The 27,159-nt window shown below is 67.0% G+C and overlaps 1 protein-coding gene across 1 annotated transcript in view; it reads left to right on the top strand.

Annotated features, from left to right (window-relative positions):
* Nucleotides 1–1,406: 1,406 nt before the first annotated feature.
* Nucleotides 1,407–27,159, top strand: part of KIF26A (kinesin family member 26A) — a 39,138-nt gene continuing 13,385 nt past the window's right edge. The window contains exons 1-5 of the mRNA XM_025271074.3: nucleotides 1,407–1,634; nucleotides 2,001–2,246; nucleotides 13,726–14,157; nucleotides 20,441–20,607; nucleotides 26,382–26,571. Of these exons, the coding sequence (XP_025126859.3) occupies nucleotides 1,593–1,634; nucleotides 2,001–2,246; nucleotides 13,726–14,157; nucleotides 20,441–20,607; nucleotides 26,382–26,571 (1,077 nt within the window). The 5' untranslated portion in view covers nucleotides 1,407–1,592. The remainder of the gene's footprint in view (nucleotides 1,635–2,000; nucleotides 2,247–13,725; nucleotides 14,158–20,440; nucleotides 20,608–26,381; nucleotides 26,572–27,159) is intronic.

The following is a 27,159-nucleotide window of genomic DNA, read 5'->3' as shown; positions in this document are numbered from 1 at the left end:
GCGTGTGTGTGTGTCCGTGTCCCGGAGCAGTTGCGGGGCGGGGGATGCGGACGGGGTGCTGACGCCCCTTGTCCTTTACGAGGCTTAGAGGAGCTGGGAAAGAGGGGATCTTCGGCCGCCGGGCAGGGTGGAAACGGGCTGGACGGCGTGGGACCGTGGAGTGAGAGTGGGGAGCCTCTGTCCACTTTGTGCGCCCCCCGCCGCGTTGCAGGCCATTAAAGACTCGGAGAGGCGGGAGGGGCATGATCACCGCGCTCCTCTATTTTTGGGGAGTGAGGCCCGTTCAAGCGACAGGGAGGGTGGGGGCAAAACATAAAGGAGGAGTCGCTTTGAGAGGCTCAGGAGAGGCGGGGAGCGGGTGGAATCTGTGTGAGGGTCTCCTTGCGTGCCGGGGAGAGCGCAGCGGCTGAGGTCTCCACCAGGACTACGGTTTTCCTAGGCGCGCCTCTCCGCCCGGGACGCGTGGCGCGCGGTCGGTCTCCCCGGAGCCTGGCGGCGGCGGGGGCGCGGCGACCAGCAGGGGGCGCCCGCGTCACGAGCAGCCGGGCGGCCGCGCCCGCCGACCCGGACCCGGGGCTTCGGGCGGATCCGGACGCCGGACGCCGCGCAGCCCGCCGTCTCGGAGAGCGGCGACCCCGAGGCCCGAGCCGGAGCGGGAGCAACTGGTCGCCGGAGCAGGGCGGGGGGTGCGGGGCGACCTCCCAGCCGGAGACAAACAGGCAATTAATTCCGCAGCTAAGTTCCCATCTGCCAGGCCGGCTGACAACAGGTCCCGCGCGCACCCCCGGGGCCACCTCCTCCCGCTTCCCGGGCGCACGGCGCGCACACTCGCCTTCTTGCACGCGCGCGGCTGCGAAGCCCCGCGTGCTGTCTGCCGACACGCCTAGACACAGCAGATGCACCGGCGTGAGCGGCGCATGTTCCGGGGCGTAGACCGCGGCGACCCTCACCCACGCGCGACAGACCCAGACGCAGAGTGCCCTGGATTTTCGGGGGAAAGCGATCGGGAGTCCGGGAGCCGGGGCTTGTCCCCTTCCACTTCGATGTGTGACCTTGGGCAAGATTTTCCCCACGGCGGTCTCAGTTTCCCCGCTTGTAAAGTGATGAGTGGGTTGGTGTCTCCCAAGGAGACCCCAGTGTCCTGGGAGCGGAACGGCCAGGCGCGCGCGCGCGCGTATACAGGGTATCTCACCGCGGGCCCCCAGCGCCCCTCCCTGGGACTAAGACTCGCCTAACAGGTTGGGGGGCCTTGGAGCGGGTGGGGCCGCGCTGCGATGCGGGACCCCTTCCCCCACGCGCTGCGGAGCGAAGGCCTGCAGGGCAGGGGCGGAGGCGGGGGGGGGTCGCGCTCCCGGAGCCCCGCCCCTCCCCGCCCCGGAGTCCCCGGCCCCGCCCCGGCCCCGCCCTCGCCTCCGTGCGCGCCCGCCGCCGCCGCAGCTGCGGAGCTCTGTTCTCCACTCGCCCGTGCCGCGAACTTCGGAGCGACCGGACGGGCCATGGGGGCGTCTCTGGGCCGGATCACGTAGCCGCGGCGCCCCTGGAGAGCCCGGGTGGCCCCGAAGCGCCCGCCCAGCCCTTCCTGCGTCCGGGCCATGGGCAGCCGCGGCGGCCCCCTGTGCGCTGCGCAACCCGCGGTACGCGCTGAGGGCCCGAGAGGAAGGCGGGCGACTGCGGGCCTCCGGGCGGTGCGGGACCGATCCCGGGACCCCGAGGATGCTGGCGGGCGGGCGGGCGGGGGGCGCGCGGCGTTCCCCTGGGGGCGGGGCCTGGAGCACCGCGCGGGTGGCGCCGGGCCTCCTGCTGGGGTGGGGGCAGCCCCATCAGGATCTCCTGGGATGGAAGAACGCGGTGGGCTGCAGGTCGGCGCCCAGCGCTCCTAACTTTTGTCGAGCGCGCCGCTCTCGGGCCGGGGCGCTCTGAGATCTGGAGTTACCGGGCCTGGGTCCTTGGGGTGGCCCCGCCCAGCGACTCAGGCTCACTGTCCCCTTTCCCCCCGGCAGGTGGCCGAGGGCGGCCCGGCCCGCGAGCCGCTGCAGCTGCTGGAAGTGTCCCCCCGCAAGAGGCTGACCTCCGGGCCGGAGCAGGACCCATGCGGCAGCCGCCCTGCGCCCGAGGGCGCCGGGCCGGGCGCAGAGCAAGGCCACTTGGCCGGTGGAGGCGGATGGTGCCGTCACTGCCACACGAAGCTCGCCGAGCTCAAGCGACAGGCCTGGAAGCTGGTCAGCGGGCCTGGGACACCCCTCCGGGTAAGTGACTCTTCCTCGGGCCGGTCCCCAGGGCAGGGCCCATGCTGGAACTTGGGAGACTCGGGTGCTGGAGGCAGGCGCAAAGCTCCACCGTGGATTTTTGGCCAATCTCCTGCCTCCTCGGTTTCCGTCTGTAACACCCCTGGGGGGCTTCATCCTCAGAGGGTCCTACGGTCTGATTGGAGGGGGCTTGGGCCGGGTTCCTGCTGCAGACAGGCAGCTGGAACCGTCTGTGCGTGGGAGGGGGAGGGGAGAGAGGGAGGTGGGGAGGCCTCCACCCTGGGCGGGACAGCTCCTGCCCTGCCTGCAGAAGAGGTCACCCCGTGCGTTGTTGCCCTTGGGGCACCTGGGCCCCCAGCCAAGTGTCTGGAAACTACACACCTGGGGCAGGAGGGCTTGGAGGGCCGGGGGTGGGCCCCCCGCTGTGAGGGGGCCCTCGATGCTCCCTTCCTGCTTCGTGGGTGAGAGCCGTGTGAGGGACACACTCTGGGGCGCTGCCACTGGGGGCCATGGTCACCCGAGTGCTCTCCCAGGCTCCGGTCCAGCTGCCAAGGTGTTTGCCAGGGGCCTGGGCCCTGCTGAGATCTGCAGCCAATGGGCTCGCCCTGGTCTTGGAAGGAGCGGGGACCATTGTTCCAGGAACAATGCGCCCTGGAAGTTTGCACAGCCTGGGAAGGTGGGGGGGTGGGGGTCTCCAGAGGAAGCCCTTCCCGCCTGACCTGCAGCCTTTCTGAAAGCTGTCCTGGGAAGTAAGGCCGAATAATCCCAATTGAATCTAAATATAGTTCTCCAAGGAGGCCCTGCAGTCTTGGGCGAGACCCTGGCCTCCTGGAGTCCAACTGTGTTCCCTGTAGTGTGGGCGTGGGCAGGGGGCAGGAGGGGAACGTGAGTCTGGTGTGTGTCCGGGGCACCCTTTCTTGGTGGTCAGGGGAGGGAGGGGCCTGTGGCCTGGCCTGGGTTGGGGCTGGAACCTTCCACATCTGCTGTTCTGAGCTGGGGGGGTGGGGGGGTACAGTCTAGCCAAGTTCTGTGCCCCGGATGGCCTTAAGAACACACCACCTTCAGGCCCCAGGAGAGCATGTTTGCGGATATACGCTGGAGACCTGTCAGAGCCACAGGGCCATCTTGCTCCCCCATTAGGGGCAGACGAGGCCATAGAGAGGAGGGGCTTTATTGATGGAGCCAGGCTTTGCCTGGTGGTGCTGGACGTGCGGCTGGCGGGTCGCAGGTGGGCAGCTGATCCTGGTGGCGAGAGCTCCAGGTAACCAGTCGCTGGTGGACTCAGGGTCCCTCACCTGGGAGGTCTCAGCGGTCTCTTCCTGCAGACAAGCTCATCAGGAAAGGCCCCGATCACCCAGAGTGCTCACTTCCACCTCCCGTGGCCTCTCCAAGTTTGAGTTTGGCAACAGGTACCCCTAAGTGCCAGCTGAGGGCTCACCCACTTCCCCAGCTGTCCCTGGCAGCCAGCAGACCAAGGTCCTAAGCTCGGTTCCTCTCTATGGCCCCCTCCCCCCCGTTTCCTCCTTTGTCAGATGGGGGTAGCCTCCAGCGGTCTTTCTTGGGGTGCTGTTCAATCTGGGGGTGCTGTGCCCGGGGGAGGGAAGGCCCTGTTGTTCTCTGTTTCTCCGGAGGGTTTGCAGGCAGGCCCAAGGGGGCTGCAGGCTCTCCAGCGGAGCCTCCCGGGCCCTGGGACAGGCGGTCAGGTCTCGGCGGGTGTTCTTGTCCTGGGTGAGCAGGCCTTTCCTGGCCTGCCCAGAGCTTCCCTTGGGGCAGCGGGGCAGGTGGTGCCTGGATGGCTGCGTCTGCTTTCGGAGTGGGAGGGATGGCGGGGCATCCCTGGGTGATGGCCGGGCTGCTGGAGGGCTGGGTGACCGGCTCTGGCTGAGCACCTGCGGGTCCTCCCAGGAGTCTGGCCCCAGGGTCCAGGGGCACTGGGCTCTGCTCAGAAGTTGAGGTGCTGGAATGCAGAGGTGGTTCCTAGAATTTTCCTGGGGGGCCCTTTCTTGCTTCTGGTCCTGAGGAGATGAGCTTTGTGGGGACAGCGCTCAGCAGTTCACAGAGAGCTTTGTCGGCTGTCATCTCACCCAGTCTCACGCTCGGGGCATCTGGGGATGCCCAGGGCAGGAGGTGGCTTGCTGGGCTCCCGGGGCAGGGGGTGAGTGAGGGTGCAGCTGGGGCCCCCACCTGGCCCAGAGGCCCTCGCCTCAGGGGTCCCTGCTGGGTCTCAGGTGTGGACAGAGGCTGATCTTTCCACCAGCCCGCAGCCACCCCATCCTCTGCCCTCAGAATCCCGGCCAGGACTTGACTCCTTGCTGGCTTCTCATACACCATCCTGCCAGTAGACGGACGGCTCCCTGCTGTGGGACCTCGGGCAGGTTCGCTGAGAGCTTGTGGCCTCGATTTCCCTCTCTGTACCGTGACCAATACTTTGGCCACCTGATGCAAAGACCTGACTCATTGGGAAAGACCGTGATGCTGGGAAAGATAGGAGGGAGGAGAAGGCGGTCGCAGAAGATGAGATGGTTGGATGACATCACCGACTCAATGGACATGAGTTTGAGCAAGCTCCGGGAGGTGGTGAGGGACAGGGAGTGCTGGTGTGCTGCAGTCCATGGGATTGCAAAGAGTCGGACACGACTGGGCGACTGAAGAACAGTGCCCAGGACCACCTTTACACCCCTTCCCCAGGTGTGAGGGGCCATATCTGGCATACGTGTGCCCGCATGCCTTGGCCCTGGCTGCTCTTCCTGGGATGTGGGCTCAGGGTCATTCTGCGTCCGGGTCTTTGATGCCCACCGGAGGTGGGTGGTGGTTGAGGCCTGCCCAGCTGTTGGGTGACCTGGGTGGAGAGCTCGCGTCTCCCTGGCTGCCTGTGCCCCCTTCTCCTCTGCGTGCCTCAGTTTCTCCATCTGGGCAGTGATGGTAACTGAGGTTCCCGTCCAGGGACCTCCTCCCCAGGGTGGATAGGACGTGTCCCCTGTCCCCTCTGAGCCTCAGTGCCCCTGAGGACACGGGGGAGGGGACACGCTCTGCCTGCCCAGGTTGGAGCCCACCCAGAGGCTGTCCGGCCTGGACCCAGACGGGAGGCGGGCCTGGCGGGAAGGGGCCAGGCTGGGGCCCCTGGGCCCCTACAGAGGCACCTCTCCTCTCACAGGTCCTGGGCCTCGTTTCTGAGTGACCCCTGGGGCCCTGCAGGGCCCGGAGCCTGTGGTTTGGACTGTCCCGTGGTCTTCCCGGGCCGCTCCTCCCCAGTGCCCCCACCTCCCCGGGCACTGCTCTGTTCTCCCTGCCCCTGCCTCTGAGTGGCCTCTGCTGGGGGCTCCCAGCGCCCCCCCGCCCTGCAACTAGGGCCCGAAGCTGGGCCTTTCTCCTCAGCCGCAGCCTAGTGCCCTCCAGCTTAGCAGTGGCCGCTCTGTGTCCGGGGTCAGAACTGAGGCCCCGTCCTCCCTTGGCAAATTGGTCCCTGGGTTCCCGCAGACCACTTTCATCATCCCTGTTTCCCACCGCCCCCTTTCCTTCACGTGGCTGCTGTGTGGTCTCTGCGGCCAGTGTCCCTTTCCCAGGCCGGGCGCCGTGTCAGAGCAGACACGGGGCCGGGACCCCAGAGAAGTTTGCTGAATGACGGAGGGCCCCGACTGTCCCTCCCACGCCGGCTGGGTTCGCCTGGAGGGCTGCTGAGCTGGACCCTGGGCCCAGCCCCGCCCCGACGAGCGCCCCAGGGAGGACAGCGGGCCCCGGCTGCCGGAGCGGGGAGGGCTCCTGCTGCCATCCAGATGCGCCATGCTGAGGGGGCGACTCGGGAACCATGACTTCCATGTGTCAGTATCAGCGCTGAATGGATTATCGCCCTGATGGGGAAAAGGGATCAACCCTCCTTTCACGCTCGTGACTCTCTCGCTCACCCGGGCAGGGGGGTTCTTGTCTTCCCTGGCCCTGCGAATTCCAGAACCACTGCCCAGCCCTGCGGGCCCAGCACTGCTTCATGTTTTCCCCGAGCTGGACGTTGAGTCTGAAGGCTGCCAAGGAGGCTGTGGGCTCGTCCCGTGCACGGCCCAGGGTGATGTGGCCAGGTTTCTAAGATTGGAGGCCGGGAGACCCTTCCACCTCCGTCCGGGAAGACCCATCCACCCTGGACAGCGTTCCATGCTGGCTTGGGGGTGGCGGGCCTCTGTGTGCCCTGTCCCCACGGCCCCAGCTGTGACCACACTGGCGTGCAGTGGTGGGCTCTGGGGCGGGCCGGGGCTAGGCCGAGCTGATGCTGAGCCACACTGGCGTGCAGTGGTGGGCTCCGGGGCGGGCCGGGGCTAGGCTGATCTGATGCTGAGCCACACTGGCGTGCAGTGGTGGGCTCCGGGGCGGGCCGGGGCTAGGCCGAGCTGATGCTGAGTGTTTGCTGTCTGCAGTCAGATCCCTGGATCCGGCCCCCCGTGCTGTCGGAAGCCTGGCCAGAGCCCCACCAGCTTCCAGGGGCTCCCTGGGGCGGGGCGCCTGCCGTCAGCAGCTGAGCCGGGTGTTGGCAGGCCCCAGAGCAGCGGGGCGGTGCTCCCTGGGGGTGGCGGCCAGGCATCTTCCCAGCTGGCAAGGGCCTGGTGACTCAGCTGGGGAGGGCGCAGGCCGTGGGACCTGGAGGCTCCTGGCTACTCCGGGGCTCGAGCCTGGGCCGCCCCTGCTCCCTGGATGAATGGCGGTCTGGCTGGTGTCTCCTGCTGTCTCTGGGGGCTTCCTTGGGCCCCGTGATGAAATGACGGGCTCCGTGTGTCCGTCCTGTGTCCTTGCTGGTCTGGGGTTAGGGGGTGAGGCCAGGCTGTGGGGGGCGGGACTGAGCTTTGGGTCATGAGCCCTCTGAAGCAGGGATGGGGCTTCGGGGCCGGGGTCTGGTGAGGGGGCTTTGCGTCTTGCAGGAGGGAGCTTCCTGAGGGAGCCAGCTGCGGTCAGTGGTGGGGCCCAGCAGGGGAGTGTGAGGTGGCTCACTGGCCCTCTGCTGAGCCGGGGAGCCAGCGGTCAGCCCGGCCTCTCAGCTGCTCAGAGCCTCGCGGGGGCTTGTGTTGGTCTGAGATGGGGGTCAGGGGGTGAGTGTATTCTTGCCCACAGAATTTCATGGACAGAGGGGCCAGGCAGGCTCCAGTCCACAGGGTCACAAAGAGTGGGGCACGGCTTGGGGACTGACACTGTCACTGGGGCCTCTTCAAGGCCCCATCAGGTGTCCTGAAGGAATCTTGAATCTGGAAGTCAGAAGAGCTGGTTCTTGTCTTAAATGGTGAGCAAAATCTGGTTTTCTTTTTCCTTTGCCTGCCAGGAAGCTCACAGCAATGTACTCTTCAGCGTCTGCCCGTCACATGGGCCCTTTCTTACTTGTCTGTCAGAACTGGTCGCTCCTGCTTGTTCTAACATGAATGGTCATTAGCCACGTGGTTTTGCTTCCAATTCATGCCGACTAGTTCCTGGAAGCCACTGCAGTTTATGTGGAAGGAGAGGCAGGGTGTGAGTAAATAAACAGGATAGGAGCGGGCCCAGCGTCCCTCAGGTGGGAGCGGGCCCGGCGTCCCTCAGGTGGGAGCGGGCCTGGCGTCCCTCAGGTGGGAGCCGGCCCGACGTCCCTCAGGTAGGAGCGGGCCCGGCGTCCCTTGGACGGAAGCGGGCCCGGCGTCCCTCAGGTAGAAGCAGGCCTGGCATCCACTCATCTGTTCCCTGGGGCTGGGGACCTTGGGCGGTGGTGGTCAGGGCGGGTCGGCTCCTGTCAAGCTTCTGGAAGCAGCCAGGCTGGGAGGCCTGGCCTCTGGGAGCTGCCCCCGGCGTCCACCCCGGAGCTCTGACCTCCGTGGTTCCCCTTCCCGCTGGGTGGACGCGGGGCTGTCGAGACACTCTCCTGGTCTGTGGCGTGGCTGCTCCCGGGCAGACCCTCCCCGTCTGGGGACAGCGTCCTTGGCCGAGTAGCCCTCTGGCCCCTCCGGGTGAGGGGGCGATTTTGCTTCTGGTCTTGTGCGTGAGGGACCGTGTGGACTGGAGGGTTCCTGGCCCTCTGGGAGCTCCCTGGCCTCATCTGGTCTGGCCCCTGCCCTGGGTAGCTTCCCTGGCTTCAGCCGTGGGGGCTGGACTGGCCCAGGGATGGCGGACTTAGAGTCCTCCATGGCACAGTGCCCGCTGCCCAGCACCTGCCGCGCCCGCCTCGGTAGGGGGCTGTCCCGGCCCCGCCGTGCCCGCTCCCCTCTGACCCCATGTGATGGGTGTGGGCCGGCGCTGTTTCTGGGTGGAGCCTGCCAGGCCCTGGGGCTGCTCCTTCCTAACAGTCCCGTCCTAGGCGCCCTGGCCCCGTTCGCCCCCCATGGCCTCGGTGCAAGGCCGCCCCCAACTTTGCCTCCTGGAACCCTCCCGCCAGCCCCACACGCCTGGCCTTTTCGAAACCAACCCAAGGGACTGTCCGGAAGCCCTCTCAGCTTGACCTGCTCGGTGGCTACCCTTGACCCAGACACAGACCCCCCGGTCTCCTCCCTGGGGCCCCTGTCCTTGGCCCCGTCCCTTCCCGTGTGGCCCACCCTCTAGGCCTCAGGTCTGCTCCCCAAACTATGTGGCCTGGCCTCAGGGTCTCAGTGTCTCTGAGCCTCCGTCTGTAAAGCAGCCGCGGGTAGGGTGGTTCCCAGGTGGTGGTGCCTGAGAGGCTAGTCATCCTGGAGCCCCGAGGGCACTCTCCAGCCAGGGCAGGCGGCCTGTGGGAGGCCTGGGCTGCTGGTTGTCGATGTGATGCCAGTCGTCCTGCCGGGCACCTGTCCTCCCTGCGAGGTGGCTGGTGGGAAGGGTCGGGTGCCCAGCCATGGCTCTCAGACCCCCCAAGTGGTGTTGGGGGGCCTGGGCCGTGACTGGGCTTGTGGGGGGCAGCACACCCCACCCTGGGTGGGTCTGGGCAGCCCGTGGAGGTGCTCTATCACCTGGTGGTCCAGATGAGGAGACTGACGTCCATCGCAGTGCCCGAACCCAGGGTGGATGGTTGGACTGAAGGCCGTGTCCAGCTGTGCTCCAGGCACCCTGCCCACTGTGCCCCCGCCCCCAACAGCCGGGGTCCTGACGGAGCTGCTTCTCCATCACCCTTGCCCATCTGGACCCTCCTGCCCGTCTGGCCTCTTGCCCCCTGGGGCACCCGCCGGGAGGAGGACAGGGAGGCCATTGAGGGGAGGAGGTCTCAATGAGCTAGTGTGTACCCCGAGCTGCCCAGCTGGCCGGCGCCTGGCACAGGGCCTTGGGGATGGGTGCCGGGCAGTGCTGGGTGGGCCAGGCTGTGCCCCCCCTGACCCCCCTCCAGCGCCAACTCAGGGCCTCAGAACTGCAGGCTTGCAGGTCGAGGTGGCAAAGGGAGGCTCAGGTCTCCCCTGGGTCTCAGTGGGTGGCAGGGCCCTGGGCTGGGGGCGGGCCCCTGGTGAGGCACCCTGCGGTGGGAGGACCCGGGATGGCTGAGGCAGGTGGCTGGAAAGCTGAGCCCCCGACCCGCAGCCCCAGCCCGCCCGGCTGCACGGGACCTGGGCACGTCCTCGACAGCAGCACCCGGTGGCCTGGGATCCCTTCCTGGACCTGTTGTCAGCTCGGGAAACGGGGGCCGCACAGGGTCATGGCCCAGCTGCTTTGTTTGCGGAGGGAAGGGGGGTGGGCAGGAGGGGTCTGTGGCCGACGGGCTGTGCCCGGTGCCCGCTCGCGGAGCCTGACCAAGCAGCGGCCTCAGGCGCTCATCCAGACCCGGCCTCTGGGCCCTGGGCCTTCTGGCTGCCCCGCCAATGGGGGCCGGGCCCCCTTTTAAAACCCAGCGTGATGGGGGCTCAACAGGGTGGTCTCACAGCCCTGAGTCCTGGGGCTTTTCTGACCTGATCCCCCACCCCTTCCCGTGGGTCGCTCATGGGGGCGGGGGGCAGTTGCTGGTCACTCCCACCCACCTTCTGGGTGGGCCTGGCCGGCCTGGGCGGGGGCAGCCCGTCCTGGCAGTTGTGGTGGGGCAGCGTGACCACCCCCCTGAGGCTCCCTCACAGGAGAGAATGGAAGGATTACTTAAAGCAGCTTGGAGACCCTGGAAACAAGATGAAGAATGGAGAGGCATCATTTTTAAGTGGGGGGAACTCCCCGAAAGCCAGGCAGCGTGCAAGGGTGGGTTATACTATGCTAAATTGAATCAAATGAAGAAAAACATTTTCCACATGCAAGTAAAGTATCTGTTTAATTAGACCATAAGGAGGAAATTAACAGTAATATTTTGTGGTGGGGTAATTACTGTCTTTCTGAAGGTGCAGGGCTCCTGAGGGGAGGGGTGGGTGCCTTGGCTGGGCCTTTCAGGGTGGGGGGTGTTAAAATTGTGCAACTTGAGGCTGTGACCCCTCAGGGGCCTGGGCCCAGGGTGCTGCCCTGAGCTGCCCCAGGGTTAGGGGAGGAGAGCAGGCCCAGGAGGGTGGGCCGCCCCTCCCGTCCGCCCCCAGCTCTCGCTGTGTTGGGCTCTGCTGGGACAGGGGTGTGGCTGAGGACGGGGGAGGGCTTTTGTCTCTCTGGGGGCTGCCCAGCGTCAGCACCTCGCGTTCCTGTGTCCGGGAGGCCCATCTTGGGAGTGGCCAGTGCCAGCCCCCAGGAGAAGCCCCCTCATGGAGTCCCCGAGCCCCAGGCCAGGGTTCTGGGGGCAGGGGGTCTGCTCTAGGTCAGTCCCGCCCGAGGCTCGCTGGTCCGCAGGGGTGGTCTCCAGGGGTGGGCTGTGGGTCCGAGTGAGCGGAGGGCAGTGACTGTCCCGGGATGCTCAGCGGCCCAGCTTCCACCCGAGCCGCCCTCTGGCCCCCGTGGTGGCCCAGCCCACGCTGCCTGGCCTCGGTGAAGGGCTCAGGGCTCCCTGCTCTCTGTGTGGTCATCCCAGACGGGCCTCTCCTCCTTGCTGGTGTCGCGTGTGTTACAGGGCTTGGAGCGGTGGGCCTGCCCCACGCTGGGAGCCCCCCGAGGACTGGGGGGCTCAGTGGGCCCTATGCAGTGATGGTGGTGAGGGTCCCCTAGGGGAGTGGGCTTGGCTGCTGGTGCTAGAAGAGGGGCTTGGCCCCTCACGGGGGCTTTGGCCACAGGATGGGGCCTGAGTAAGTTGTGGCCGGCCCTCCTGGGAACTCCGGGGAGACGTCTGTGGTCTGGGGGGTTTCCACAAGCACGGAAGCCCCTGCAGTTGGCTTGCAGAGCCAGCCTAACGTGGAAGGGGCACCAGGGCATGCTCCCTGGGGGCCAGGCTCCCCACGGCAGGCAGAGGCCCTAGAACAATGGGCGGCTGGGCCTGGGGCGGGCGGGGCGGGGCCGCCTTTCAAGTCGGGTTAATGGCTGTAGCAGGCGGCCCTCCCTTCCCCTCGCCAGCCCACCATTAGCCGCCTCCCGCTGAGTGGAAAAACCAGAGTCATCAGAGTCAGGTCTGGAAAAAACGGGCAGGGGGGTGGTGGGGGGACAGTGACAGCCGCGGCCTGTCTGAGCCCCGTGTGGCTTGGGGATGGGGCGTCTGGCTTCCATCTGTGGCCTGTGGACAACCTGAGTGAAGTCCCCGAAGCGTTTCCAGGGCTCCACGGGGGAGCTGGGGGGCAGGGGTATCTGTTAATTGGGACCAGGCCCGCCAGGCACTTCAGAGGCTCTGGGGCCCGCCAGCCCCGGCCAGAGCAAAGCCAGGCCTTCCGGAACAGCCCGTGGATCAGTCAGCTGGCGAGGCCGGCCTGGCCAGGTCAGCCCTCCTGCGACCTGGTCCCGGGGAGGGTGGGGCGTTCTGAGGGGACAGCTCTGTGGCCCAGCCTGCAGGGAGCGTGGGCGGCACAGGCTCACCTCGTTTCATCGAGCTTTTTGGATACGGCGTTTTTGCACAAACCTGTGGCCACCCTGCGTTGAGGAAGTCTATCAACGCAGTTTTCCTAACGACTTTGTTTTCTAATTCACGTTGGTTTTCAGCCTTGGATTGTTTTTTTAGACTCGATGCTGTTGCACGCCGAAGAACCTGTGGTAGAGTGTGAACATAAAGCTTGTGAAATTGGGAAACTAAAAAAGTCACCTGATTCAATTTATTTCAGTCCTCACTCTATCACAGTGATGTGGACCGAACCGGAACTATTTCTGAGTCTACCTGTCCTGGGGACACAGAGGAGGGCGATCGCCAGCTAATGCTGGACCAGAGACTGTCCCCTCGTGGCGAGGCCACCCGACCTCAGCCGTCACCCCCGTGAAGCCCTCCCAGGTGTCTGTGGACACTGGTCTGGCCGGTCGCAGGTCAGGCTCGGGGGGTCCCAGCTGGGGTGACTGAGGCACCCCCATTTGCACGGTGCCATTGGTCTTTGCATCTGAGGGTTTGAGGAGGTCATAGTGCCTTTTGTGGCCAACTGGGCAGCTGGACTGCAGCCAGAGCCGGTATGATCAGGGACAGGGAGGCCCCCATTCTGCAGACTGGGGGTGACAGGGAGGGCTGAGCCCACCAGCTGCCGGAGTGGAGACCCCGGCCCACATGTGGGTTTGCAGTGTCAGCTGGTGGTGGGAACATCCTGGGTGGTCACGGAGGGAGTGTTCCGACCCTGCACGTGGTTGGGGCTCGTCCCTGGGGAAGGGCACAAATGCTGAGGGGCTGGCCCTGGTGCAGACGCTGAGCCCGGTGGGACTGACCCCGGGGAGGGGCTGAGGCAGAGCCCGGTGGGCTCTTGAGGCACTGGGCCTGGGCCCTGGGAGTGGGACTCTTACTAGCTTCCCTCCAGTGAGGCTCCTTCTGAGAACTGGCTCCCTCCTCCTCGTATTTTTTCTTCCAGAGATGTCACCTCCTGCAGGAATCCCTCCCTGACCCTCCAGGCTAGGTGAGGGCCTCTGCTGGGCTCCCCAGCTCCTGTTCTTGGGCTCCTGATACTAGGCTTGCAGTTACAAGGAGACCCAGGTGTCCCCTTCAGTGCAGGGCAGGGGGTGGGCTGCAGGGGCCAAGTCCACACCTGTGGTGAAGCGTGGCGGCCATCTCGTCGGCCTCCTGCCAGCCATGCCCAGCCTCGGTCCTCCTGTGGGCCTGGAATTGCCCACTCGGTCCTGTAGACCAGGGCCAGAGAAGGCGCAAAGGCAGGAAGAGGTGTCCAACCCCACAGTCCCACGTCCATGGGCTTCGGAATAGATTTGCTTCCAGCTGGGGCCCTGGCACCGGCTGCCCCCAGCCCGCTGTGGCCGCCCCGCTTCTGCCAGCCCTCTGGCTGCTGCTTAGGCACGCGGCCTTGGCTGTTGGAGGTGGGTCGTCTGGGATCCGCTAGATGCCTGGTTAGCCAAGAGTGGGACGGTCATGACCGGGGAGGAGGTGGGCAGTTGTCACGGGCACTGAGGGCGTCTCAAGCCCTGATGATTGCTTTCTGGTGGGTTTGGTGGGCAGCGCTACTCGAGGCTTATCAGTCAGTTATGGATGGTGCGGCGGCTGCTGTGGACCTGAGCACTGGGCGGTGGGTCCTGGCGCCCGGACCCTGACTGCCCCCATCTCTTGTTCCCCCAGGACCCCTGCCTCTCGGCTCTGCTTCTGGACAAGCTGCCCGCGTGTGGCCCGGAGGCTGAGCGCCGCTGTGATGTCTGTGCCGCGCACCTGACCCAGCTCACGCAGGAGGCCCTGCAGCTGCTGCAGGCGCCCGCCAGCCGCGAGGACCCTGACGCCCCGGGAGGCCCCAGCCCCGCGCCCCCTGGCCCCAGCACCGCCCCCAGCCCCAGGGACGGACCGGCAGCGGCGGGCCCTGCGGGGAGGCAGTCAGGCCGGGCGGGGCCCGACAGGAGGAAGGGGCTGGCCTGGCCTTCCGGGCCCAGCGTCCAGGTGTCGGTGGCGCCCGCTGGCCTGGGCGGGGCCCTGAGCACGGTCACCATCCAGGCCCAGCAGTGCCTGGAGGGCATGTGGAGCGTCTCCAGGGTCAACAGCTTCCTGCCGCCAACGTGCCTGGTGAGTGCCCTGCGTCCGGTGGGCTGGGGGCCCCCGGGACACCAGGCAGGGCTGGACTCCGCCGGGCTGAGTGCCCAGGTGCGAATGGGGGCCCCTCGGTGTGGTTTCCGTGAGGGCAGGGGGGCTGTGCGTGTTGGGGGAGGCCCCAGACCTTCCCACGGCGCACATCAGGTGTGCGGGCAAGGTCACGTGGGCAGGGCCCGCTCCCATCCCCTGGAGCCTCGCTCCTGCCCTGCGCAGCGCACCTCCGAGGTGGTCCGGTCACTCTGAGACCCCCTGTGGCACCGGGGCTTGGCAGAAGGGCCTGCAGGCTCCTGGGAGGAGGTCAGGCCGCCATCTAGCATCTCCCCTGGTCCCGCCCCGTCCAGGCCTCTGCTGCTTGGAGCACAGGCGTCCCTGGGGTCACACCTGCCCCGTGGACAGGCGCCAGAACCGAGAGAGTCAGGGGGGCCGACCCGGGGCCTGGCCTCCTCTTTTTCCCCGGCGTCCTCTGACCCTGGGACGCTCCCCTGCCCCCCGCCCTCCAGGGCTCCCCGCCTAGGGCCGCCCGATTGTCACCCACAGCCGTGGAATGGCCTCGTGGAACCAGCTCTGGGCACCAGGGGGACTGTGTGTGCTCGGGGGGGGGGCCCCCAAGGTCTGAGGAAACCCCAGCTCTGGAGGGTGGAGCTGGGTCCTCACCCCCGTGGGTCACAGGGCTATGCTGGTGGGAGTCTCTCCCCAGTGTCTCCGTGACCCCCAGTTTCCCATCTAGGAGGAGGGGGGTACCAGGACGGGGTTGGGCAGGAGAGGATGGGTTGCAGGACAGGGATGCTGGGGGGTTGGTTTGGATTTGGTGGTACACGGGGCCAGCTGAGGGCCGGGAGGGTCTTGCCCCAGAGGGCTCCTTGCTTCGTAATGGGGTGGGGGTGCCTCAGCTGCACGGCTACTCAGCTGGGGGCTGAGACCCAGGGCCCAACAGACCCTTGTAAAGCGGACAAAGTAGGACGAGCTCTCCCAGCGGAGGGCAGGGTCCATGTGGGGGCCTGGAGGCCTCACCAGGAGACAGCGCTGAGGGTCGTCTGGCCAGCCCCACACGGGTGTCTGTGGCTGTGTCTCTGCCCCGCCCCATGGAGCCCTGGGGATAGGAGGTCAGATCTGAAGTGGCCGGGGAAACTTCCCAGTTGCCCGAGTGGGCTGCACCGTCTCGCCAGTGGGCGTCTCTGAAATAGCACCAGGCAGACACCTCCTGGGGTCCGTATGTCACCCGAGGGGCTGTGGGGGGTGGAGGCCCTGGAAAGGGCCCCCAGCTCTTGGGACCAAATCCCACACAGCCCCCGCTGCAGGGCAGACCCCAGCCGGCCCCACCTCTGGGCTGGCTGGCCCCTCTGAAGGCGCTGAGCTGTGCTGACCAGACATTGCCGCCTTCCCTGTGGCCTTTGACAAGATCCTGCCGGAGCTGGGAGCGGGCCCCTGGGCACTCGCTGCTGGGGCCAGTCTGTCTGAGGCTGCCCTGTCCTGGGGCCCTCCCTGGCCTTTGGTAGCTGGGGGCACAGGGGGCTTCCAGGAAGAGCTTCTGGTTCTGAGCTAGCCTTTGGCTGGCTTGACGGTGCACCTGGATGTGGCCTCGCTGCGCCTGACTCCTGCATTTGCTGAGGCCTGGGGCGAGACCAGGGAGAGGGAGGCGGCCTCTCTGCTGTCCCGTGGTGTCTACTGGCCGAGAGCGGGGCTGCCCGGGAGGAATGTGCCGCGAGAGCTCCAGAGAGCTGGGCGGCTTCCTGGAGGAGGTGGTATTGAGCTGGGCGTGGGGTAAGTGTCAGAGATGGTGGGCCAGAGGTGTGTGAGAGCAGCCAGGGGGCTCCTTATCTGGGGAGGGAGCTGAGCGCAGTCTCGCAGGTAGAGAGAGACCCCCAGGAGGCAGAGGTGTGTGTGAGCTGGCGGTGGGAGAAGGCGGGTTGGCACAGCCCCGTTGGCGGTCTGTTTGCCTCTCTGTGCCTGGTGCCGGGTAGCGGGGGGTGGTCACTGGGCTCTTGCTGGGCAGCCCCCTGGCGGCCTGCACATCATAAAACGTGAGCGTTTAAGGCTCGCTCTTGGTTTTATGTGTGCATTGATTGTGTTCAGGCTGGGTGGGAATGGATTTATAATTAGACAGCAGTCCTGGCGATCAATAGAGAGATTATTAGAACCATAAATAGAACTTTAGGACTGAGATGAGGCTATTTCCCCTGAACCCGGGCATTGATCATTAGAGGTGGCCCTGGAGTGTTAAAACACTGGGTGTTAGGCTGTAGAATTAAATACTTCTGGAGGGACGTGCTGTGAATCCCGGCCACAGCCCATCAGGCGCAACCCCCCGCCCCCCACTCCGGCGTGACTGTCTCCAGGAGGATGTGGGTCTGGGCCGGCCAGGTGGGCAGTGAGGGTCTGGCGTGTTCTGGGTGCCTGCCCCGTGGACTGCCGGGGGTTCTTCTGTGCACATGGCCGTCTAGAGGGCCCCGTGTCGGCCAGCCATTCTGTGATCGCGACTGCAGCCCACACCGCGGTCTGCAGCACAGAACTCGGCCCTGTCTGGGTCATCCACCTCCTGGAAAGTGTCCTGTGATGATTCCTGGTGGCGGGGGCCGCCCAGGGGGACAGTTGGGCGGTTGCTTTCCAGCAGCTTTGCCGCTCTGGGGGTTGGAGGTGCCCGTGGGCTGCCCCCACCCCGAGATGCTCTGCCCCAGCCGGCCACACGGGGACACAGCTGTGAACCATGGGGTCTCCCCGAGGAGCGCAGGGTCCCTTCAGGTGTTCGTTCACAGGACACCTGCGGTCCCTTTGCAGCCAGATGCCTGGAGATTGTGGCTTTGGCCTCCTGACCCCACAAGTCGGCTAGAGGTAGCATAGCCTGGGGCCACCGAGGGTGCGGATGAGTAAGACGGTGAAAGGTGCAGCCACCTCCGTTCCCTGCCAGGGACTCTTCCGCAAACCCTCTGTAGTCTTGTAGACATGGGCCAGGCCGCCCCCCAGGGTCCGGGGGAAGAGGACTTGGAGCGGAGGGCTCGCAGTCAGCCACGGGGCCCGGAGCAGTGCAGGTGCTACAGGAGGGCTTCCTGGAGGAGGTGCTGCTCTGAGTGGGAGGTGAGGTCGTTTCTGGTGGAGCGAGGATTTCCTTCTGTCTGTGGAGGTAGGCTGGCACTGGCTTGGGGACCTTGCTCCTGCTGCCCCTGTGCCAGCCGGCGTGCTGCCCCCACTTCCTGTGAACCCTGGCCAGGTCCCTGGTGGGTACCCACCTGTCCTTGGGGATGTGGTGGGGATGGTGTGGAGTGGGGGGAGCTCTGACCTGGCCAACTGTCACGGGTGCCCCCTCTGAGCCTCAGTTTACCCACCCGAGGAGTAGAGTTTGGACTAGATGCCCCCGCACTTCCACGTGAGGCTGCTTCTGTGATGTGGGGGAGGGACAGTCTGAGCCTGGGGCCCCGGGGTGACCAGGCAGGGCTCTGAGGGGGGCCCCGGTGCCCAGCGCAGGCCCCGTGCACCCTGCAGGGCCAGGTGCAGCTCTGTGCCCCTTGGCCGCCCCTTCCTCTGCCCTCCCCACCTTTCGGCACGAAAAAGCCCCTGAGGGAGCTGGGGAACGCTGTCTTTCCTGGGCCCCGATCTTGCCGATGTGGAGTTCAGGCCCAGAGGGCTCCTGAGGAGTGGGTTAACTTGGTGTTTCCCAAACGGTGCTTGGTGGAACCCTGGCGCCCGGTGGCGGGCACCCTGCAGAGACGGCGGGCCCCCCTCACGCTTTCCTCTCTTCACGCTTTTCTTTCGTTGCTGCCCTGGCGCCTCCATCACGCTTTCTGTTCGGCTGCCCGCCCGCCCCGGCCCCCTGTCTCCTGTCCCCGTGTATGTGTGGTCTCCCCCTCCGCCCTCCCCGCTGCCCTCCCCTGCCCCCCCGGCTTCTTTTGGCGCGTCCGGGCTCTGCTTCCGGCAGGAACTGGCAGCGGCCTCCCGGTGGCCGGAGCCGGGTGTCGGCAGCTCACCGGCCGGCGGAGCCGCGGCGCGTGCGGGACCCCTGACAGGTCAGTGTGGGGCCCAGCCGGCCGCAGGCATGCCGCGTGGCTTGCACCATTGCCCGTGGGGCCGGACGTTCCGGCTGGAGGCACAGATGCAGGCGTGGGAGGTGGGCTGGCTCGGGCCCCACGGGGGTGAGTGGAGGGGCCCTCGGGGGCCGTGGCCGCCGTCCAGGTGGTCGTGCGGGGCAGCGTGGCGGGGCGGGCCTGGGCTGCTGGGTGGAGTGCACACCTCGGGCTGCTTGGAGCAGTAGGTAGCAGGGTGCTGTGGGGGGTGAGCCTCGGGAGCCCACAACCAGATTCGGCCCAGGCCCTGAGGATGCCGCAGCTTTTAACGTTAGTCTGGTTCTCCACCACTCTGCTCGACGGAGGCGTTTAGAGCTGTCAAGGGGAGCACGTCTGTTAGGTGACAGAAGGGACTGACATTTGAGGCCTGGACGTGCTGCATGGAGCCCTGGGGGGCTGCAGGGGGGCCAGGCTGTGCCCAGGCCGCTGGCGCCTCGGTTGCCCTGTCACTCATTTGCCTTGAGCCCCAGCACCGCTTGGAGGAGGAGAAACAGTACCCAGTGGCCCAGGTCTGGGCCTGGCTGACCCCTCCTCGGGAATGTTCCCTAGGAGCGGGTACCCCTGTGCCTGCAGCCTCCTCCCCCAGGCCATGGGGCTCACCTCCCGGCTGTGGGCCCTGCGTGTCTCGTGCCAGGCTGTGCACGCCTGGAGGGCAGGTGTATTGAACAGCTGCTGTGTGCTGGGCAGGGTAACAGGGATGTGGAGGCGACCAGGCAGGCATAGAGGCTTCCTCTGGGCCTCTGGATTCCTGGCATGCGCTAGGCGCTTGTGCAAGCTGGGGGTGCTAGGGGAATGCAGTGCTGAGTAGCTGAGCGCGGCCTGGTTTCTCTGTGAGTGGGCAGCCCTGGGTAGACCGGGAGAAGCAGGGGGAGGTCTCAGGGCTGCGGGAGGCCAGGGCAGGCACAGGGAGTGGCCTAGAGGAGAGGGCTGGCTGTTTTGGGTTCTGAGGGATGCATAGGAGTTCCTGCCCTGTAGGCAGGTGGCAGGGCGTGGTGCATCAGCACAGGGCCTGGTGGGGGTCTGGGCCGTTCCAGGCTGGGACCTGTCCTCGCAGCCTTGGGGGAGCTGCTGGTGCTGTGGGGGTGAGGGTGGGGTGCTGGGCTTCCTTCCAGCCCAAGCTCTGGGGCTCCCTTTGAACTTCCTTTGCAGACGTGGTTTTGCTGTGTCCCAGGGGAGGTGTCAGGAGCTGGTGCTGACCGTGGGCTGGGGGTGGTGGTGAGACCCTCCACCCTGGTGAGGGGTGTCCTGTGGGGAGGCGGCCAGACTTCCTGCTGGGACGTTCTTCCTGAGGCCTGTGGGGGCTTATTCTGCTGAAGCGTCACCTTGGCCTGTGGCCGTGTCACTTGGGAGACCCCAAGGACGCTGGGCCCTCTAGAGTGTGGCTGCTACCTGGGCTCCTCACCCGCAGGGTCACCAGACAGACCCTTGTCCTCTGCCAGGCCGAGCAGAGAGGACGCCTTGGACGGTGGTTGTCATCGCACTCAGGGCCACGTGTAGCCAGGAGCCCCCAGACCAGGCCTTGGTGCCTGGGGAGCCCTAGAGGCTGGGCCCTTGGGGAGGGGCTGGGGCCAGAGTAGCCGGGCTGAGGCAGGCCGCTTCCCTTCCCTGCCAGGGGGCCATGTCCACCCACCCTCCGAGGCCAGGTCCCGCTGCGGGGTCCAGCGCCCGACACACATGCATAAATGTAATATACGGTGGCCAGGTCTCCAGTTGGCCAGCGCCGTCCTGGGGAGCGGTTAATTACATTTGTGCTGTGTTACGAGGCTGTCTCCCTTTCTGGAATTTATTTTAGCTAATTAGTTGGAAATGCCAGAGTAGTATTTCAGATGATGGGAAGATCATACATTATCATACACGGGGCAATTAGCGCCCCTGACAAATATTTATGGTGGTATTTTTCTCTAAGCGTGCCTCTGGGTGCCCCAAGCCGGCCGACCCGGGGGTGACGGAGGGTCCCTGTCCATCTGCCTGACCATGTGGTCCCTGCGATTCTGGAGCTTGAAGTGGGGGGGGGGGTGTCAGGCCTCCGGGCGGGAGACACCTGTGCCCACCTCTCCTCCACAGGGCCCCGAGCTGGCGGTCCTGTGTGCGTGGGGTTCAGGGAGCATGCTGGTCTCCAGGGACCAGGGGTTTGCCCCCCCCCCGGCTCCCTGGCGAGGGGAGGGCGCCCGAGCCTCACGCCGGCTCCTCCTTCCCTCCAGGCTGAAGCAGCGGTGGCCGCCGTGGCAGTGGCAGACACGGTCCGGGACGGGCCCCCTCCCGTGGGCTCCGATGGCGCGTCGAAGACGTGGGGCCTGGTCAGGCCTGCCCCGGGCGCCCCCCCGGGGGGCTCCACGGGCCCGTCAGCTGCAGCCTCCTTCTTCCTCAGGTACGTCCTCCTGGGGGCCTGTGCCTGGCCTGGGGGTGGCCTGTCGGGGGCCCTCGGGCTCTGGGCCTGGCGGCCTACGGGCCTCTCCGGGGAGGGCTGTGGCCTGCCTGCCGTCCAGCCGAGCGGAGGGGGGTTCTCCGGGCCTCCCGGGGCACTGTGTCAACTGCACGTCCAGAGGCCTCTTGCCCGGCATGGGGTGCAGCCAAGGGCGGGGTTCCCCGCAGTCTCCACCCCTCCCAGCTGGGTGGTCTCAGGCAGGTTGCGTCTGGTCTCTGGCGCTCTGTGCCTCGGTTTCCTCATTTATCAGGTGGCGCTTCCTGGGAGGCGTCGTGAGCTGACAGCCAGAGGACCTCAGCCGCGGCCGGTGGACATCCCCAGGTGGTCCTGGGCCGGTGCCGGCGGCAGGGGGTGGGTGGCATGGACGGGAAGCAGGGGCAGGCAGGCCTCGAGACAGCGGCCCGAGGGAGCGTCCCTGGGCCACTGGGGAGGTTGGCGTGAGCCGGGGAGGGTGTCCTGGGGGGGCCTTCTGTTGCCCGGGGGCCCCCAGCACATCGCCTCACTGGTGGTGCCCTTGGGTGCCAAGCGCCCCCTGCGGTTGGGGGTCCTGGGGCATGGTGGTGGCTATGAGTCGTGATGGCCGGTCCTGCAGGTCGCTGTCCCATCAGCAGCCCCTGTGGGTGTGATAAGCGCGTCCCTGTATCGCAGGAGCCAGCGTCTTATCAGCGCGGCCTGCGGCTGTGGGGCTGACTGGGAAATGGGGGGCGTGGTGGGGGCGCTGGGCCGGTGGGCACACGTGTGGGCCCACAGCCCCAGGTGGGTACCAGGCGCCGGGCAGGGCCTTCTGCTGTGGGGTGGGTAGGGCCTGCCTCGTGGGCCAGGAGCCCCGTGAAGGGGACAGAGGGCCGATCTGGACGCCTGGGGGTCCCGGCCCTGGTGGTCTCTGCGGTCTCTGCCCGGCCTTTGGGGTAGCGGTCACGCCCTGCCAGGCCGCGCTTGCTGGAGGATTGCCAGCCTGAGGGCCCCTGGGGAGGAAGGCCAGTCCTGGGGATCTGGGGCCACCCTGGCTCCTTAGCGACCCAGGGCCTGTGGGATGGGGCGCTCCTTTTGTCTCCAGCAAGCGAGGCTGCCTCCGCTGACCTTGGGAAGTTACCATAGAAACAAGCGTGGGGGCTGGGGCTGGGGGCATTGCTGGCAGTCCTTACTGCCAGCCTGTGGGACACCCCTGCTCGCAGCGGCTTCCTGAGGGTCGTGGGCCGGGTCCAGGGGTGGTGTTGCAGCTGGGACACCGCCCTGGCTCGCGCCTGATTTGGTCCTGAGGCCCTCTGCTCGTTGGGGGTGTGGATGCTTCACCGTCAGCCTGAGAGGGGTGGTCTCAGTTTTGCGTGCCCCTCTTTGTTCTGTGTCGGGGAGGCGCTTGTCCGGAGTCCCTCGGAGGTGAGGAGCTCCTGGACCCCTGGGCAGGGGAGCCTCAGGAATGAGCTGAGGGCACATTCTGTGGCCCGTCACTGGGCCCCCGGGGGACAAAGCTGACCCCGAACCTGTACCCTGGCCCTGGAAGTTTCCGGTTGGTCGGGGGCAGGGTGGCTGCATGCCGTCTTTGAAGGCGCCACGCGGCGTTGCCCACGCTCTGAGGGCACAGGCGGGCTTTGAGGCTTGAGTAGGAGCCTGGTGTCTGCCCAGTGGAGGCAGAATAGGGTGGGCTCAGGGGCCAGGGGTCCCTGAGCACCCCCTGGGGGCCGGCACACTAGCCTCGGGCTCTCCCGGGTCTTCCCGAGAGCCCCTTACCCGCCGTGGGTGAGCCGCGGCAGAGGGTGATTCTGGGGGGCGGCTTGGGGACCAGGCCTGTGGGACACAGGGCACGGGTGAGGCCTGGCGCCCTGCACGCCCTGCTGGGCCCGGGTGGGCAGCTCGGTCATGACTTGGGCATGGCAGCTGCGGTGGCGACCGAGGGCTCCGCATGCCAGCCCCCCCCAGGGCCCTGCACAGGCCGCCCCCGCAATTACGTTTCTCTGGGAGCTCTGGTAACCTTGACGCCCCTTTAGAGTCCCCCCCAAGGCTGTGTAATGTCCTTCCTGTCTCTGCAGTCTCCCCCCTGTCCTCCTCTGGGCCTTTCTTGGGTGGGATGCCAGGGCGGGGGGGGTCCCCTCCCAGACCCCTGAAGCTAGAGGTGGGATACAGTGGGGTCATCCCCTGGACCCACGAAGCTCGACGGCATGGGAAGGACAGCTGTGAGCCCCCTCGGCAGGGCAGTGGTGGGCTCCCTCTGGGCGGCGCTCCCAGGCACCCCCCATCTGCTCCACTGCCGCCTCGGGGGCACCCCCCCCATGTCTGCCCGGATGGCCAGGCCACAGGACATCAGGTTGGTACCCGGCAGGGGCCCGGGGTGGGAAGGGTGCTGAACAGAGGCCCCCGCCAGTGGGGCTCCACAGAGGTGTCCCTCACCCGCAGGGCTGGCGAGGAGCCTGGGAGCCTCAGGGTGAAGGCCCCAAGTGACAGGAGAATGCAGGCAGGCACGGCATGCGTCAGGGTGGCTGGGGCTGTGGGCCTTGACCTCAGGGGCTCCAGCGCCCCCTTAGCCGCCCTGCACCCGTGAACCCTGAGGGCCCCTCCGGGGGTGGGGCAGGCCAGGCATGCGGGGCGTGGCCCGGTCCTCCTGCCTCCTGGCGGCCCAGGTCGGAAGCTGGTAACTGAGCCCCACTCACATCCACACGGGCCCTGGGTCTCCTCGGGGTGAGTAAAGGCCTCACCGTCAAGGCCAACTGTCTGTGAAATTACCTTCTTGTTTGGAAGAGGCAATTTTTCTTTGTAAAAAGGCAAATATTTTCCTTCCTGTTCACATGAATCAGCGAGCAGGGCCTGCGAGCCTTGGAAAGGGCTCTGGGATTCAGTGAGAGGGCTGGGGGCTCAGGGCGATGCTTGGAGGGCTGGGGCCCTTCCTCCCTCACCCGTTCTCTCACGCCTGCCCTCATGGCCCCATCCTCAGCTTCCCCTGGGTCCTAGGCCTGGGCCAACACCGGCCCTGCAGAGCCCCCTCGGGTGGGGCACAGCTGTGTAAGCTCAGGGCAGAGCGGGGCTCCCGTGTAGCAGGCGGCACAGGGTTTGGGGAAGCCAAGTGTGGGGGCATCAGGACAGGCTTCCTGGGGGAGGTGTCCTCTGAGGATGAGAATTGTGGGTGCAGCAAGTCTTCCCTTCACAACCGGACCATGCGGAGGTGCCCACGCCGAGGTGCCCACACAGCCCCCATGGGTCCCACCTGAGTCCCCCTGCCCACGCTCCCCAGCAGAGCAGTGGGTGTTCGTAGTCCTGAGTGTGGGGTCTCCTCCCCCATCCCCACTGCCCAGAATCCAGGCCTGTGCCCCTAGCGGGCCGGCCCCTGCAGAGACGCCCCCCACCCACCCCAGGCTGTGTGAGCTGAGACGCAGTCCCTAGTGGCTGATGGGCTTGTCCTGGGTGTGAAGGGCCCTGGATTTCATCAAAGGGGAGCATGCTGTCCCGGGGCACTCTGAGTCACCCCCGGTGAGCTGAGCCTGTAGGAGCGGAGACCTGGAGGGCCGGCAGGCTGGGGCGCAGCCTCTTGGCTCCCCGCCCTGCGGGGGCTGACCCAGGGCAGGCAGGGAGGAGGGGGCACCTGAGTTCCATCGGACCAGGGGGCAGAGACGCTGGCCAGGGACGTTCCAGCCTCCTGGGACTTGTGGGGCCGCAGATGGCCGAGGGCCCAGTGTCTGTCTAGTGGTGAGACCTGGGCGTGTCCAGTGGGGATGGACACCTTCTGGGGCGCTGCCAGAGCCATGGAGGTGTTGGGGCGGGGCTGAGTGAGACCCGTGCCGGAACTTGGGCTCCCGAGAGGGTCACGGAGCGGGCAGGTGCCCCAGCAGGCCGAGCCCTGCCCGCTGCTTGTGGGCTCCACTGCCGCATGGTGTCCGGCCTCCCCCAGCGCCCCACCCGTCCTCCTGGTCTCCACGAGCTCTCGAGCCTGGGGGGTGCGGGTTCTGGATGTGCCCCCAGCCTTGGAGGAGGGGGCCCGGCTGGTTCTGGGAGGAGCAGGGAGCTAGCTGTGGCGGGGCGGGGGACTCACCTCAGCTGTGGGCGTCTGCCGATCTATCTGGTCACCCTGAGGGCCCAGCCGGAGTCCCCCGGGCAGGCTGGTTCTGGGCGGTCCTCGTGATGCCCTTTCCTGACGTCCAGGCCATGGGGCCCCGGCGCCCACGTGGAGGCGAGCCGACCCCACTGGTGCACATCTGTGGCCCCCTGTCCTGTCCAGGCAGGCTGGGAGCCAGCCCACCTGCCCTGGTTGTCCCTGGGCAGGGCCTGGGGCAGGGCTGCCCGCTGCACTGCAAGCCTCTGGGTCGGGCGGTCGCGTCTTGCCGTCGGGGCGGTGGGTGGGGAGCTGTGGCCTCACTCAGGGTGGCCGGGGTCCAGGGTAGCAGGCTGGGCTGGGGAGGGGGCAGGGTGGGAGGAGCCCCGAGAGTTCAGCTGGACGGGCCCCCTGCCTGGTGCCCTGGCACCCACCCAGCCCAGTCCAGCCGCCTCCACAGACAGTCGTGCTGCGGTTCCGTGCAGCCCCGTCCTGCCTTCTGAGTCCTCTGGCTTCTCGCTCTGCGCCTGCAGACACTCTTAGCCTCCATCCTGCCCTGGGTGTGATGCATGTGTGGGGAGGGGGACGCGGGACTCCGCTGTCCAGGAAGCTTCAGGTTTAGGACACACGGCCTCAGGTGAAAACTGGGTCTACGTCTGCTCGTGGCCGGAGAAGCCGCGGCCCTCCCTGGCTGAGGGTCCCGGCCCGCTCATGCGCCCCGGGCCCTCCCCGTCCCGCGCGCACCGGCCGCCCCACCACGCTATTAAGGAGCCGCCACGCACCGTAGATTACTTTTATTTTCCTGGATGACACCGCGCTAGGAGGAAAGCTGTCCCTGGGGTCTCTTAAAAGACAACTCCTATTAAAGATGAGAGGAGTTCAGCAAAACGCCAGTCGCTGCACCAAGCGGGAGGCTGACTGAGGGGCCACGCTGCCCGCACTATGCGGGGCCTCCTGTTGGGACCTTTGGAGGCTGACGGGGGGACCAGGGCCGGGGCTGTGGGACGAGGACGGTGTGTGTGGCAGGAGCAGGCCGGGGAGCCGGGCTGGGCGGGTTCTTCCGCCCCGAGCCTGGACACGCCCTGGTCTCTGGTCCCTTTCGCTGGGAGGTGGGGGTGGGGAGGTGGAGGGGTGCTGGGGAGGCGTGTGGGGGTGGCTGATGGAGGTGGGGGGTGGTGCTGGGGAGGCGGGTGGGGGTGGCTGATGGAGGTGGTGGAGGGGGTGCTGGGGAGGCAGGTCGGGGTGGCTGATGGAGGCTGGGGCCCTCTGGACCCAGGCCCAGCATATGTGCTTCCTCTGTTGCCTGGTGTCACCTTGAACGCATTAGATTATCAGGGCCGCTCACAAGGGCCCCTGTGGGGGGGGTCACGTCCTCCCACGTTAGAGGTGGGGAGACTGAGGCACCACGTGCGGTCACACGGCCTGTGAGTGACAGAGCCCAGCAGCTGAGTTGGGGGAGGACAGTGGAATAAAAAGGATGTGCTTGGCGCTTGGTGCAGGAGGGTCCGGGTCCCGTGTCTGCCCGGGCCCGGTCGCCTGGCCTGAACGGGCCGAGCTGCCAGGGGCTGGACGTGGCTGCCCGCAGCTCCGGAGGCCTCTGCGTGGCTGATGGGAAATGAAGTGCGGGCCGAGCAGCTGCTTGCAAGGCGGGGCAGGCATCAGGGCAGCACTGAGTGCCCTGCCCCCTTGTTCCCCCCAGGGCCGCCCAGAAGCTCAGCCTGGCTTCCAAGCGCAAGAAACCCCCCCCGCCGCCGCCCTCCGCCCCGCGCCGGGCCTCCACCTACCCCACGGACTTCAGCGGGGTCCTGCAACTGTGGCCGCCCCCCGCACCCCCTTGCCTGCTCAGGGCCACCTCCAAGGCCAAGGACAACCCAAGCAGTGTTGGCAAGGTAGGCCCCACCCCGAGTCGGTGGTGACCTGGGGGTGGGACTAGGCTTGGCTATCTGGGCATGAGCGGGGTGGGGGAGTGGGTGGTGAGAGACCCTGCTGCCTTCTCTGGGGCTGGATCAGGGGGGGTCTGTGTCCAGATGGGCTGACTGAGGCCCGGGCCGCCTGGACACTCCAGACGGTGGCGGGGAGCCTGGGGGACTGGGGGTGGGGGGGGCAATACGGGAAATGGGTGGGGGGGTGTCCCAGGAGCACTAGCTACTCCTAGAGTAGGGTGGGGCGACCAAGCCTTCCTGGGACTCAGGGCTGGGGTCCGACTCCAGGAACCCCCGTGCCTTGTCTCTCAGGCAGGGCGGGGGCACGGCTGGGGCCCCTCGGCTTGCCAGAGTCTGGGCAAAGCCCCGCCGCATCCTGACACGATAACTGGGGAGGGGGGCCAGGCCCACAGCATGAAGGGCCCTGCCCGTCACAGCCGGCCGGCTCTCAGCTCCTGTCCCTTCTGCTGAGACGGTTTCCGTCCGGGCGGCGCCTGGGCTGCTCGTGACTGCCCCCAGACCCGCGTCCAGCTGCGTGAGCACCTTAGTGCGGGG

This window comes from Bubalus bubalis, chromosome 20 (assembly GCF_019923935.1).
Source record: "Bubalus bubalis isolate 160015118507 breed Murrah chromosome 20, NDDB_SH_1, whole genome shotgun sequence".
Classification (NCBI taxonomy): domain Eukaryota; kingdom Metazoa; phylum Chordata; class Mammalia; order Artiodactyla; family Bovidae; genus Bubalus; species Bubalus bubalis.
The sequence above is the reverse complement of the archived record's forward strand: the minus strand, read 5'-3'. Positions and strand labels throughout refer to the sequence as shown.